This window comes from Pseudorasbora parva, chromosome 14, assembly GCF_024679245.1.
Source record: "Pseudorasbora parva isolate DD20220531a chromosome 14, ASM2467924v1, whole genome shotgun sequence".
Classification (NCBI taxonomy): domain Eukaryota; kingdom Metazoa; phylum Chordata; class Actinopteri; order Cypriniformes; family Gobionidae; genus Pseudorasbora; species Pseudorasbora parva.
Window position 1 is genome coordinate 44,352,537 of NC_090185.1, and position 14,543 is coordinate 44,367,079.

The following is a 14,543-nucleotide window of genomic DNA, read 5'->3' on the forward strand; positions in this document are numbered from 1 at the left end:
CTAATCCAGCTCATCTGATCTCAGATAGGGCTACTCATCCTCTATTTTAGCTCTAACCAGTCAACATTACTCAACATGTGTGTGTGTGTGTGTGTGTGTGTGTGTGTGTGTGTGTGTGTGTGTGTGTGTGTGTGTGTGTGTGTGTGTGTGTGTGTGTGTTTCTATTAATGCTGCGTCCCCACTGTAGTTTAATTCACAGGACCGGACACCAGTTATTTTGCCAAGAGATTTCCTTTTTATTATTTTATATGTCAGCATAGGAGAGAAAGACAATTTTCTGGGAGATGGTCTTCATTCTAGCTTTCTCTGATCTCTGGTCTGAAGTTTTGGGTTTTTAAATGCTGAAAAACTGCATTACCAGACAAACAAGTAATATCCATTAAAATGGAAAGTATACATGTATAAGTCCACATACACATAACAAACCATAAAGTATACATTAGCATGGAATGTATAACTAAACGCTGAGTACACATATGCATTAAAACTTAGACTACACTCATACATTGGTCTTACAGTCCAACAGTTCTCTTCCTATACTCAGTATTCAAGCATACAATGATTACAAATGATTATGAATACTAATAAAAAGTAATAATACAGATGCACAATATCAACTGATTATGAATATTAATAAAAGTTAATATTGAATACTAATTTTTTTGTCTACAGTGCCCCTTGTATCAAGGTTTTTATATGTTGGTTGTGTTTGTATAGTTTAAAAATAAAATAAAAGCACGCACACACACACACACACACACACACACACACACACACACACACACACACACACACACAAAACTGTGTATATGTATGTATATCTCCAGTAAACTATGCATTTTCACCTAAACCTTTTAAGAAATGTGTATATTTAGTGTGCATTTTATTTTATTTTTTAGCTATTTTAGATAAACCTGTATATAAATATCATTACTAATTTCAGAAAATACATTTTACAAACGCCATATATCCCCTTACAATTGCAAAACTGAGTAAAAACATTAGGCTATTAAAAAAAACGATATATGTTTATAAACAATTGACCTGATTTTTTACTGATTCTGATCACCCAGAACAGCTGCTTACATAAAGTTTAAGATAAACATAACTGGAATTAATGAGCAAACATTCATATTTAGATAATGCATTTAGATAACCTGTTCATCATTTCATCTCTTTACCTCTGTCTTTATCCCCTTATTCCTTTATATTCCTGTATAAGAGGGCTTCGGTATTTTTGACACATTGGCCATCCGTCATAAATAATTCGGCAACTTTCACTGGCGCGAGTGAACAAGCACATTCCTGTGTGTTAGATACGCGAGAGGCGACGCGACAACACATTCCCAACGTTAAACTGATCGCGTGTTCAATATCGGACACACTAAAGCACTCGCTGGGCAGGAGGAGATTGGTGCGGCGGTCTGGGAAGAGTCTGGGGATTGGGTTACGTTTTTTTTATGTTTCAAATTAACATTAATAAAAAGTTGCGGTAATAAAACCGGAAAAATCACTCATTTTGGCGCCCCTATGGACGAGTGGTGTCCCTAGCATTTGCCTATTCCGCCTATACCACGGGCCGGCCCTGGGTACCACGTTTTATTTTGTGTCATCATAATTGATCATTCAACTATTGGTGTAACTGTATTTAAATAGGGCAAACGTGGAGGTGTTTGGTCGCTTCTAACTTGAGCTCTGTTTGGTACCATAGTGAATGAACTGGGCTTAGTGGGCTAAGCTAAATGCTATCAGATCGTCACCGCGCGTCAGAGAGATAAAGAGCACACACTGAGACGAGAGAGGTGTGTGTCAACTCGTCTTAGTTAAGGGAATAACACAGTTTAATATGAAAAAGCGGTGAAGTATCCCTTTAAATCTGAACGTCTGAATCTCTTCCTCCTGCGTAATCATTTTAAATGATAATACACAAGAGCTTGTATGATAAACTGTACATTTGTTAAAGCAATCCTTTCTGAAAAACTGTATATAAGCAAACAGTTTGAGTTGATACCAGCTGTAGGTTTGCAGTGTGTTCATGAAGTGCTGTACAGCAGCATCTCAGCAACATTACCATCACACATATTCATTTATTACAGTATTATATTGAGAAGCTCCTGAGGATCTTTAATCTGATGCTGGCTTTGCTTGTGCTGTTGATTTCACAGGTTCAGCTTTAGATGTAAACCATCTCTGGCTCCAGGTAAGACAGAAGTCTTTCTCTAGGCTGTGAGGAGGAAGTAGAAGAGGAAATAATCAGTGTTCAGGGAAACAAGCTGCACATTAGGATCAATATTTCAGTTACTCTGAGTACAAACTGTAATAGACTGTAACTAACATTAAACTACTGTAATCAGATTAGTTACTGATTTGACATTATTTGGCGTACATATTGTTTCTAAATATTTATGTCTTAAATATAATGCATTTAAACGTAAATTCCCATGTGTGTGTTAGTGTGAGTGGTGTAAAGTGATGTTTCCTCACCTCAGGTCACAGTTTGAGTCTCGAGTCTCGTATCACGTCTCTGAGCTTCTGTGAGTCTCTGATCTTATTGTCTCTCAGATCAAGCTCTTTTAAAAACTGCAGTGCTTTTGAGTTTGTCAAAGACTGAGTTAAAGAAGAAACATCTCTAATGCCACAGTCATTTAGTCTAGAAAGAGACAAACAGACACAAGAGAAAAGAGAAGTGATTGTAACTTTCCCCCAGAGTGTGATATCAAACCAGAGGCCTGACATGTTCATCATCAGAGTCGTCTCAATGTGAATCCATGAGATGAGAGACTTCAGAGAAAAGAGAAATTCCCCCACATGAATTCATCAATGTCGAATCTGACAGGAACATTCACAGACGCTTGATTTGCACTTCATAACAGCATTGCTCAGGAGAATAAAGAGCTTGTGAGCTCCTGCTTTACACCTGCAGAATTTCATATCAACTTAGTGTATTTATATTTGAGTAAATGTGATAATCCTATTCCAGTTACTGTTCTCACCACTAACATCATTTCTTGAGCAAATGTTTGAAGAATAATAATGAGGTAAGCTCTGTCTGGTCTGATGCATGTGTTGGCAGTTTTCCCGAAAGCATCTCATACTTACACATTTTTCATGACTGACGTTACCTGTTATGGCAGTAACGTTACTCTAATCGGACTACTATTTCCAGTAACGAGTAATCTAACGCATTAATATTTCCAACCAGTAATCAGATTAAAGGAAATTATGACTTATATATTCATAAGTCACTGTGAGTTACTATTTTAGTCATTTTTCTTAGTAAAAACTGACAGCTTATCATCATCTCAGTCCGACTGGAGCCCATGTTGTTTTTTTTTGTGTTTTTTTTTTTACATTGTTGCAGCCATTACAATAGTTCAGTTTTGTGTTTAATGTCAAAGTAGTAATATTTTGTTTTGTTTCTTTATTAAGTTAATTTAGAAAAATGTTTAGAAAACATTTAAAACAAATTAACTTAAACTTTTTTGTTTGTTAAATTAAAGTTTTATTTTTTTTATGTGACGACCAGCGAACGACAGTGAGTTAACCGAATGTTTAATCAATTTAGCCTCTCAAATCAACCCTTGACTTGTCTTGCATATAATAAAATTCATAGATATAACACTTCAAGCATCACAATGTTAGTTAATTTAGCCTACTATAATATTACCTCCACAGTAAAAAAGGCATTTCGGTAACACTTTGCGGTAAGGGTACATGAATTATCATGCATTAATATCCCATGAATCATCAGAAACTAACAGGAATTTAAAGTCTTTCCTTCATGACTTCATGGATGAACAACACCTTAATTAAAACATTAACTAAGGTGAGTAAATCATCATTCATTATGGTTTATTACACATTTCTGTTTAAAACATTCTAACATATAAGCATTCTGTTTAAAAATTGGTCTAATTCATGCATGTAAGACTACTTTCGAAACCAAAATTTATGCATGAATGTATTTATGTAATTTGTGTATATTTTACCTACTATGATGTAATGTTCTAGTTGTAGTTGTAATGTGACATTTTAGAATGGAGCACAGGAAGACTAGCTGATTGCAGACTTTGTGTGAAAATTGGATTGAAGCCCGGCCCTGGGGGCATAAAAAAGTCTGACCCATCGGGCTCGGGCATAAATGCAGGGATCTAGTCAGGAGATACATTGTTGACGTTACTGTTAAAAATGCACTTCCGATAAAGTGAGTGTTGGCAAAAACGGTTGTCATTTAACTAAGTTACTTTTTAAAGGAGTAATCAGATTACGTTTTCAAAGTAATTGTGGCAACACTGGAAGTGACAGAAGCTCCTCCTGCCAGCTCATATAAAGCTAACGGATGATGGTCTGTGACACCTTATGGTCTGTGACACTGAGGCCTAAACTGACCTTCGAGCGTTGGGTACTCAACTGTCAACTTCAGACCCGGCTTTCATCAGAAAACTCATCACTAAGAGGAATTATTTCACACAGATATAAACTTCACATTTTCCGGCTCTTCATGAGATATTGATATTGAAATAACTGTTTTGGTTACATTTTCACCCCAAAATGAAAATTAGCCCATGATTTACTCCTCCTCAAGTCATCCTAGGTGTGTATGACATTCTTCTTTCAGTCAAATAAAAGTTGTTATATTAAAAAAGTCCTGGCTAATCCAAGCTTTATAGTGGCAGTTAATAAATGCCTTTAGAAGTGAATTGATGGGTTTGTGTAAGAAAAATATCATATTTAAAGCTTTATAAGGTGACATTTCCGTATTCAGTTTATGGGGAAAGTGTTGAAAGTGCCTCTGCAGTTCAGTTACGCTCGTCAGATGTCGCGAACGCATCTTCAACTCAGAGAAGCACATTCAACACTTTTCCACAGCGGTGATTGGCCGGAACTTTAACCTCTTAATCTGCGCCCCTATTTATGAGAATTTCTGCAGCTCTTAAACACCAGAGGTGGGACAAAGTCATTGTTATTCAAGTCACAAGTAAGTCTCAAGTCTTTGCCCTCGAGTCCCGAGTCAAGTCGAGTGAGAGATGAGTCAAGTCCCGAATCGAGTCAGAAGTCAAAGCCAACAAGTCTCAAGTCGAGTCCAAAGTCCTACCATTTTAGTTTCGAGTCACTTCAAGTCATCTTACCACAGAAATAAAAATTATAAAAATCATATATGTCTGTAAGATTTGTATTTATTTAAACCTCTTTTTATAAAATGACATTAAGCAAATACAGTAAAAAAAACAAAACAGAAAATGTAAATTTTCACAGAAAATGTATTTTTAACAGCAATATTGCACTAGAACAATGCACAGCAGCTTCAGTCCTGTATTGTGTTGACCTCATATTGCAAAAAAGTTCAACTTTCAAATAGATATGGGTCCTTTTAGCCTAAACTTAGGGCCATTATGGGAATATTGTTTAGCTTATTTTTGGTTTAATTTGGTTTACTTTAATAATGTAATTAATTTAATTATTTATTTTTGCTATACTTTTTATGCCAGCTTGCCATGGCCCCCCTAGCATCCCCTCGTGGCACCCAGTGGTCCCACTTTGAAAAGCACTGCTATAAAGCATATGACTTCAGTTTCTTGAGGGAAAGGGCTTTCTTATGACTTTTGAAGCTGTGAAAATATTCTTAATATTGCATACACTGAAACTGAAATATTATCGTCTACCGTAGTGTATAATAGACAATGAATATTGACACAACAACATTGATATGAGTAAAGAGTATTTTCAAATACAACGTGAGGCTATAAGGGATTTTCTGACATCTGTTTCATATTCTTCTCAGGTATGAAGAATACCTAGAGGGGTGGGGTGGGGGGGGGCAATATTATTATATTATTTATTATCATCAGTATAATTTATGATCAAAAATGTATCAATAAATGAGCCTGCAACATATTAAATTGAAATCTCTTGGAGTTTAAAAAGCAAATACAGATGAGATTTTACAAAATTCTTCAAGTTGCAATAAAGAAGAGGTTTGGAGATGGAAAAAGAGAAAGTGACGTGAAGGTTAATTATGGTAACTCCAGTCGGAGTTATTGCACACATATAAGGAGCAGTGGTGAACATGCACACTATAAACCATAAAAAGGATAAGCCCTGCATCTCAATGTGCAATCTGCTCTAAATAGTATTGAAAATTACTAATGTCACATAGCTACTATTTAGGATTAATATGCACTTTTTTTACAGTCTATGATTGGGAATTGGTGCACAGGAAAACACTGAGAGCGCTGCAATATAGAGACATATTTATAATAAAATACATTCAAACCATACCTACTGTTATTATTAGTAGCCTTTACTTTTTTTCTTTTTTTTTATAATAGCCTGTCATAATAAATAGCCTACATTATAAAAAATATTAAAAAAATTAAATTAGGTGGCCTCACTAGGCCTTAGCTGCTGTATAAACGGGCCTCGGCTGAGCACCAAGAAATCAAGGTCTGTCGCTCGTCAAAAACATCAAGGCGTGAGAATCAAGAGATATTAAATTGGTTGTATGGGAAAAACTGGCGTGAAGCACTGGGAAACTGTCATGTTACTGGTATATATTACTGGGAAACGGTTATATAAGAGTTTTTAAAAAAATAAGAAAGCTGGGGATTTTCCACAAATCAATATGATACGTGACAAAGTTTGCGTATAATTGTGGCGAAACTGAAAGGTGGAGCCAAAAAGAAAAATTTCTTGCCAGGCGCTAATTGGATAAAAGATGATAAGAAAAGAGTAAGAAACTAGAGGGATTGAGTTAGAGACACCAAAATTGGTGTATTTAATGTTGGGACTACCCTCTATCAGAATGTCAAATCATTACAACTTTCCCGCAAACGGTTCTATGGGCTGCCATAGACCTCAATGGCGGAAGAAGAAAGTGCGACTACGGTTTCAATAGGTGCCTCCGCACCTTCGGTGCTTGGCCCCTAATTAAGCTTTACCATGAAAGAGTCAGATGAACAGCTGCATCTCACTTTGTTGTCCCAACAATAAAGTTAATTTCTTCTGAGACCTGGAACTTCGACTCTGACAGAATTTCTTTAAAGAACTGAGAGCAATCAAGAACTTAGAATCTGCCACGACATAATTTGGTGAGCCCAATTGCCAGGAGCCGGAAAGGGCTGGGCTGATGCTCATCTGCAGGAGAAGCAGATGTCTTTTATGTGTGTGTGTGTGTGTGTGTGTGTGTGTGTGTGTCTGTAAGGGTGCATTTGTCTGGGAAGTGATCTAAATTTGACCGAGCCAGATGAGAAGCGCCTGGGCTGTCAGGATAGGGAGAGTGTTGTAAAAAGTGAAGTGAGTCCAAGGGAGGAGATAGATAAAAAATGTAAATTGTCTATATATAATCTGTATCTGTCAAATTGTACTTAAATTGCTTTGTACATAAGCTAAGGGTTTTTGTGGGAATACATGATTGGACAAGTTTGTGTGCTGTGGAAAAGAGTTGTCCCAATCACAGCGGAGGTGCAGGGGTTAGGATTTGAGGGGACTGTGTGGAATAAGATATATTTTTTTGCCCCAGTGGGAGCGCGCTGCTGTGTAAGGCTGTTGGGAAGTTGGGAACTTCTGTTTATACAACTGCTAGTATAAATTTATATTTAACTGAAGGACAGACAATTGTATTGGCTTTTAGTGTTCCGTGTTGGAGACCCAGACTGAATAGAAAAACAGGAGAAATTAGCCTAACTCCCACAAAACTGTTGCATGAGCATTGGCAGTATGGCTCTGCATGGTACCCTTTGAATTAAAAGAGGTAAGTGAGTATAAATGAATGATAAGTACGTAAAGCAAAAAGAAATACAATTTGTAAAAATAACTGAAAAAACTAAAAATATCCCTAGAAATTGGCTCTGCTGTCTGTTTGGACATTCTCCAACTTGTGAACGCTGCGATCTAGATAAAGAGACACAGCCACTGTTGGGAAGAAAATAGGAGACAGTGAAATATCTTTTTGCCCTCCCAAAGCCATTAGAATATTATATAAATTAGAAAAAGTGTGCCTGAAAACCCGGGTGTGTGAATGTAAAGTAAGTATGAGCATATAATTGTCTAAACACAGAAGATAAGTGTATCAGAGGAAGTATAGGGTTGTGCTGAGATATAGAGAAATTCTGTCTTTTTCCAGAATGTGTGATGGGATTGGCAGTTACAATAGGGAAAGATATAGGAGAGCTATAGAGCAGAGACAATACCAAAATTACCAGAAAGCACTAACTGAGTCAAAAGGAATTAAAAGGCATTTTTGGTTAGAGCATGAGTATGTGAATGCCGAAGGACTGAGGGAAGCCTTAACAAATGAAAAGAAGGATGAGCTTTTGCAAAGTCTCACAAAGATTACAAACATAAAACAAATTGAAAGTGAATGGCCTCAGATAGATTGGCATGAGGAGATTAAGAAACAAATCAATTTGAAAAATTTGAGATCATTCCTAAACCAGTTCTGCTCCACGAGAGTGCATCTCTTGGAGATATTGCTGACAGAAACAGAGTTGAAGTTGCCTTCAGTGTTTGTCCCATATTTGAAACTGAAAGCAAGGCAACGCTGGCCTAAAGGCCTGGGAGGAGCAACTGTGCTAAAAAATATCTACATCAGAGTGAGTCCCTGGGCAAGGCCAGTAGAGTGGGAGAGTGACATCCTCTGTGAACACAGAGGAGAAGGAGGGGTCAGACCCCTCCCCACTACAAATTGGACACTTGACAAATTGGCAGTGCTGGTAATTTTGAGAGGCAATCCAGAACACATACACCTACTGGTTGTAAATGCATAACACTGAGGGAGGAGCAGAAGCTCAGCCTAAGTCACAAGAGAATGGAGACAAAGAGGGAGAAGAAGAAGAGTAGGAGAGGGAGTAGAGGGAGAAAGATTTTAAAACAACATGAAAGGGAAGCCCTGATTGAAGTGTTTGAGCCATTGGATTTTACAAAATGCATGAAAAGTAAATTGCAAATTACAATAACAGTAGTAGGACGGTTTGATACTAAACTAACCCCATGCCTTACCTATTGATATTAGGCAGGAGGAGTTACGTTGAGAGGTCGGAAGGTTGATGAGAATGAGCTCTGGGACTTTGAACTGATCTGCTTGGGGGAAGATATTCTTTGGAAGCTCAACAACGACAATTGGCTAGAGCTGGAAGGAGTGTCATTGAAGCCATTGACTGAGGTACAGATAAAAGCAGTTTTGAAATACATACGAAATCCCAAAAAGACTAAAAGACTACTATTTTGAGATCAGAAAAATTTGTTGAACAGCAGAGCTGATAAGATTGAATGATTAATTGGTTAATTGATTAATCAATTTCAACATCAAAACAGAATCAAGCTCTTTGAGAAAGAATAACAAAGTAACCTTAAGACAATGGCTTCGACGTCACAAAGAGAAAAAAACCCTGTAGAACAAATAATAACACAATACCCAATATGCAGAGATACGATTAGAAACGTATCCAGAAAGGGGGAAAAAGGACCAAGAAGTTAAACACAAAGTGGCCGGCAGAGGGAACATTTGATCTGCCCATGTGCAGAGAAATGGAGGCTCTAATAAAAATCCCAAAGGCCCATGATAAGACTAAGAAAATGGAGGGAAAAAGAGTAAAATAACAGGAAGTTCTTAAATTATTTAGAGATTGGGTAGTGAAGCTGATTAATGAAAAGAAAGGTGAGATGTAAAAAGGAAAAGAAGAGGTAGTGAGAGAGGAAAGACCACCCCCATATGCACCACTATATCCAGCCGCTACTAAACAACTGCCATTGACAGATGCTCAGCTGCATGTGAAAGGACAAATGACAATTGAAGAAGATTCAGAAGAAGAGGGAATGGCAGGGAACCAGACCAGATTTTACTATAGGGAAGAGAAAGAGCATAATGAGATGGAACCCCCAGGAATGAGAGCGGATTCCCTCACAAGAAGGAGTGAAGTGTCCATGGCCAGTGGCCAGGAAATGGGAGGAAGCTACTTGGACCAGTTCCATGATAAAAAGGAAAGGGAAGCCCCAATGCAATTGAAAAAAGGACCTTCAGAGAAAAAGAACAGAGGAGGGGGAAGCACCACAAGCTGGACAACAGAAGACCCATACAGTCATGCAAACCAAGCACTGAGAGAGCTTACACTAAACACACTGCAGCAACAGAAGTGAATGAAATAGTGCCAGAAGCATTCAAAGATGGACGGGCGGAGGACCTAGAGCTGATGAGAGAGGAAGCTGAAGAGATAATAAAACAAATACTAAAAGAAACTGAAGAAATGAGGGAGAGCCTGAACAAAATAAGCAAGAAAAAGCCATCTAAATCACGATCTCATTCAAGCAGCCCTTCCCGAGAATACAAGCGAGTTTATGGAACACTGTTGCTGGAGATTGCGGAGCCCGAGATGCACTGGAAAAGAGGCGCCACACTAAGAACCAGACCTTCAAGTGCTGCGATGGAAGAAAGGGAAACTCAGGTGGAAGACCTGGAAGAAGGAGCTGTACAGTGTCCAATCCTAATTAAAGGGCAACAAGGACAGTATATTCCATGGGCGGGACAGGATCTTGAAGGCCTGATAGCCCGACTGCCAGACATACATGAGGGAGCAGGAAGATGGATCAGACAGGTGGAAGAGGAAACAATGGGAAAGATTTTGGCCATAGGAGATATCAAGGCACTGCTAGCAAGAAGTGTGGGGGGAGCCAGAACAAATGAAATCCTTATGGAAACAGGACTGTGTGCGGCCGTTGAACAAACAGGACTTGATGCCCTTACGTTGGACAGATGTCGTGCCAGGATGTGGAAAACCTTGAGAGACATGTACCCAGCACAGATGGACCCCAAGCTCCTGAAAGGAGAACCTATGGGGGAGACAGAAAATCCCACTACCTATGTTCAGTGCCAATTAAGAAGATGGAAACAAGACTTGGAAAGAGACCCAGAACAAGATCCAATACTGACAGCACTGTTCAGAAGACGTAGTGGGACTGAATTACAAGACAACGAAAGAATTCTGCGATCATGTGACTCATGCTGTGGAACAATACAGAAAAAGTGAACAGAAGCTAAAGAATCAAAAGAGAGAGAGCTTCAAAGAAGACTGGCACAACTCCAACTTGAAGAACTGACAACAAAAAAGAAGCGAGGACAGACAACAATAAGAGACAGTGATGATTCGGCAATAATTGCAGCAGTAAATGCCTCAGGAGTACCCACACAAGCATCAGTGGCACCCCCCCCCCCCAAGCTTATGACACCAGTCCAAAATGCAACAATGACACCAGCACCAGCACCTGTACCACCAGCGGCACCTGGCCAGCTAGTGACACCCCCATCCACGCAGCTGAATACAACATCAAGCAATGTGCAACAGCCAAGTACACCAATTGTCATCTATGTGCCAGAACAAAGAAACAGCGGATATAACCCACAGCAACAGCAACAAAGAGGAAGAGGAAGACAGAACAACAACTATCAACAGCGAATGAATCAGGATTTTGCTGGGGATGTAATCAACCAGGACACACCAAGAAAAACTGTCCCACTAACCCATGGCCAGAAGAAATGCAACTAATGAACCAAGCACAGATAGTACACCCACAAAATCAGCAAATGCAAGTCCAAGGACCAGTCAACCCATGGCGTGGTCCAGAGGTGGGATATTAGGGGTGCCCAGAGAATCCTACGGGGAGGAATCAGCTGCCAATAACATCTAGCAATGCTGATCAAGAACCAATGATGCAGGTGATAGTAGAGGACAAAGTAACACTAATGATGCTTGATACAGGAGCCACCTTCAGTTGTCTGAGCCCAGAATACGCCTCTCACCTCCCCAAGTCTGGAAAATATGTCAAGACAGTAGGATTCTCGGGACAAGCACAGTTAATTCCAATGATGGCTCCAGTCAGCATAAAAGTAAAAGACTCTGAAGTAAGAATTCCAATCCTAATATCAGAACAGACACCAGTCAACCTGCTAGGAAGAGACACAATATGCAAGTTAAATCTGCAAATGAAGGAATATATATTGACAATAGAGCAATAAAACAAATGACTGTCACACAAGAAAACAACCCCATAGGGCCACAAGCAAATATATTCTGGATAGGGGATTTAAAGGAAGGGGTAGAAAAAAACATTACATAAATGGGGGAGATGCTCTTATATAAAAGAGCAGCTGAGGAACCCAGAAGAACCAAAGACTGAGTTTCATTGCACAATGATATATGACCCAACAAGAGACCCTGAATTAGAAAAAGACTGGCTAGAACACACAGACAAGCAACAGATATCCCTAACTTCACACTATTTAGTAGTAGGACCAATGGGAGCAGCACTGCAGATAGAGGAATGTGATTTCAAAAGAAAGTGGTTTAAAATAAGAGAATCAACCCCACATATCACTCTATATGTAAAAAAAGGAGGACAGGCTAGAGAAAAAGGAAAGGAAAGGAAGCTAAGGAAAAGAAGTGGGAGGCCACAGAGAATCCTTACATTCTTCAAACACCAGATGTAACATACTTAAAAATTGTATGCCATACAGTAATGGAAGGTACACCGAAAGTAGTAATGGATGCAGTAGACAGTACTTCAGAAAAGAAACCTATGAAATCAAAATTTGAAGAACTAATACAGGAAATGGAACAGAAAGTCCCATCAGAATTTTGGGCAAAGCATGACACAGATGTAGGGTTAGTGAAATCTGCAAGTGTAATTACAATAAGAACAAAGCCAGGACCAGTGTTACCCAGAAAACAACAATATCCATTAAAAGCAGAAGCAGTAGAAGGCATTAGGAAAAAAATAGAAGGATTTATAAGAGCAGGAGTATTGATTGAGACAGACAGCTATTGTAATACTCCCATTTTGCCAGTAGAAAAAGCAAATAAGACTAAATGGAGATTGGTCCATGATTTAAGAGCAGTTATTGAAGTAGTAGAGGATTGCCAGCTGAAGTTCCAAATCCTCATACACTGTTGACAAATGTTCCACCTGCTGCTAATTGTTTTACTGTCATTGATCTCACATCAGCTTTCCTCAGCATTCCATTGGCGGAAGAGAGCAGAAACCTTTTTTCCTTCACCTATCAAGGTAAAATGCCACAAGGGTTCAGATACTCTCCTCATGTATTTAACCAGGTGTTAAAAAATGGATTTGGAAGATTTGAGGCTGGATAGCACACTGATACAGTATGTAGATGATTTGTTAATATGCTCAACAACTTTAGAGCAATGTCATCAAGATTCCATTAAGGTGCTTACCAAATTGGCATTAGGAGGCCATAAAGCCTCAAAAGAAAAGTTACAATATTGTTTACCACAGGTTGAATACCTGAAAAGGATTATTGCACATGAGATGAATTCAATTTCTCCTAGCCAGTTAGAAGGCATAAGTAAAGCACCAGAACCTCAAACAGTAGGACAAATGATGACATTCTTGGGAATGACAGGATTTAGTGCAGATTGGATAGGAGATTATGCTGTCAAGACAGTTCCCGTAAGGGCCTTGATGAAACAAACATGCCAGCAAAATCTTAGAGAAAAATTAACATGGGATGCTAAGGCCTTGATAGCCTTTGAAACATTAAAAAAGGAGTTGCAAACAGCTCCTGCACTGGCTACACCAAATTATGAAAAGCCTTTTCATTTATATGTGGCAAACAGAAAAGATGGCTTTGCATCCGCTGTCCTGATGCAAGAAACATGCAGTGGAAGAAAAAAGCAACCAATCGCTTACTATAGCACAAAATTGGATAGTGTAGCTCAAGGCTATCCACCTTGTTATCAACAAGGAGTGGCTGCCATATATTTTGGTTATGACAAGGCATCTTCTGTGACAATGGGCTATCCAGTCATAATATACACACATCACAAAGTAGCTGAACTGTTGGAGAGAGGAAGGATTGTACTAACCTAAGCCAGAAGTTTAACATACTCTGCCTTGCTAACATACCCAGATGTCACCATAAAGAGATGCTCATCAGTAAACCCAGCAAATTACCTCCCTTTAGAAGATGAGGGAAAGCCCCATGAGTGTATAACAGATTCATTGGCATTTACACGCCTGAGACCAGATTTAGAGTCAACCCCAATTACAGATGCAGAAGTTGATTATTTTGTTGATGGTTCATGTTTAAGAGATCATCTGGGGAATCATGCTGGTTTTGCTGTAGTTAAAAGGGAGGGTCACTCATTTGTTCCAGTTTTGGTGCAGCATTGTGACCAACCATGCTCGGCACAACTGGCAGAACTGAGAGCCCTAACTGAAGCATGCTTACTAGCAAAAAATCAGACAGCTAACATTTACACTGACTCTGCATAAGCACATGGAGTATGCCATTTATTTGGAGCGGTGTGGAAAGTAAGAGGAAAACGATATATGTTGGTGATAATTGATTGATTGATTTAGCAGATGGGTAGAGGCGGAGCCCTCAGCTGATCAGGGAGCTCAAACAGTCATCAAGTTTCTGACCAGAGAAGTAATCCCGAGATTTGGCATACCATCCCAAATTAGTTAAGACAATGGCTCAGCATTTATTCAAAGGGAAGTCAAGACAGTTTTACAACAATTAAGAATAAAAC

The 14,543-nt window shown here is 38.9% G+C and overlaps 1 protein-coding gene across 1 annotated transcript in view; it reads right to left on the reverse strand.

Annotated features, from left to right (window-relative positions):
* Positions 1–1,863: 1,863 nt before the first annotated feature.
* LOC137040655 (NLR family CARD domain-containing protein 3-like) overlaps positions 1,864–14,543 on the reverse strand; it is a 111,964-nt gene continuing 99,284 nt past the window's right edge. The window contains exons 13-14 of the mRNA XM_067416443.1: positions 2,485–2,650; positions 1,864–2,224 (exon numbers count right to left, since the gene is read on the reverse strand). Coding sequence (XP_067272544.1) covers positions 2,491–2,650 — 160 coding nt within the window. The 3' untranslated portion in view covers positions 1,864–2,224; positions 2,485–2,490. The remainder of the gene's footprint in view (positions 2,225–2,484; positions 2,651–14,543) is intronic.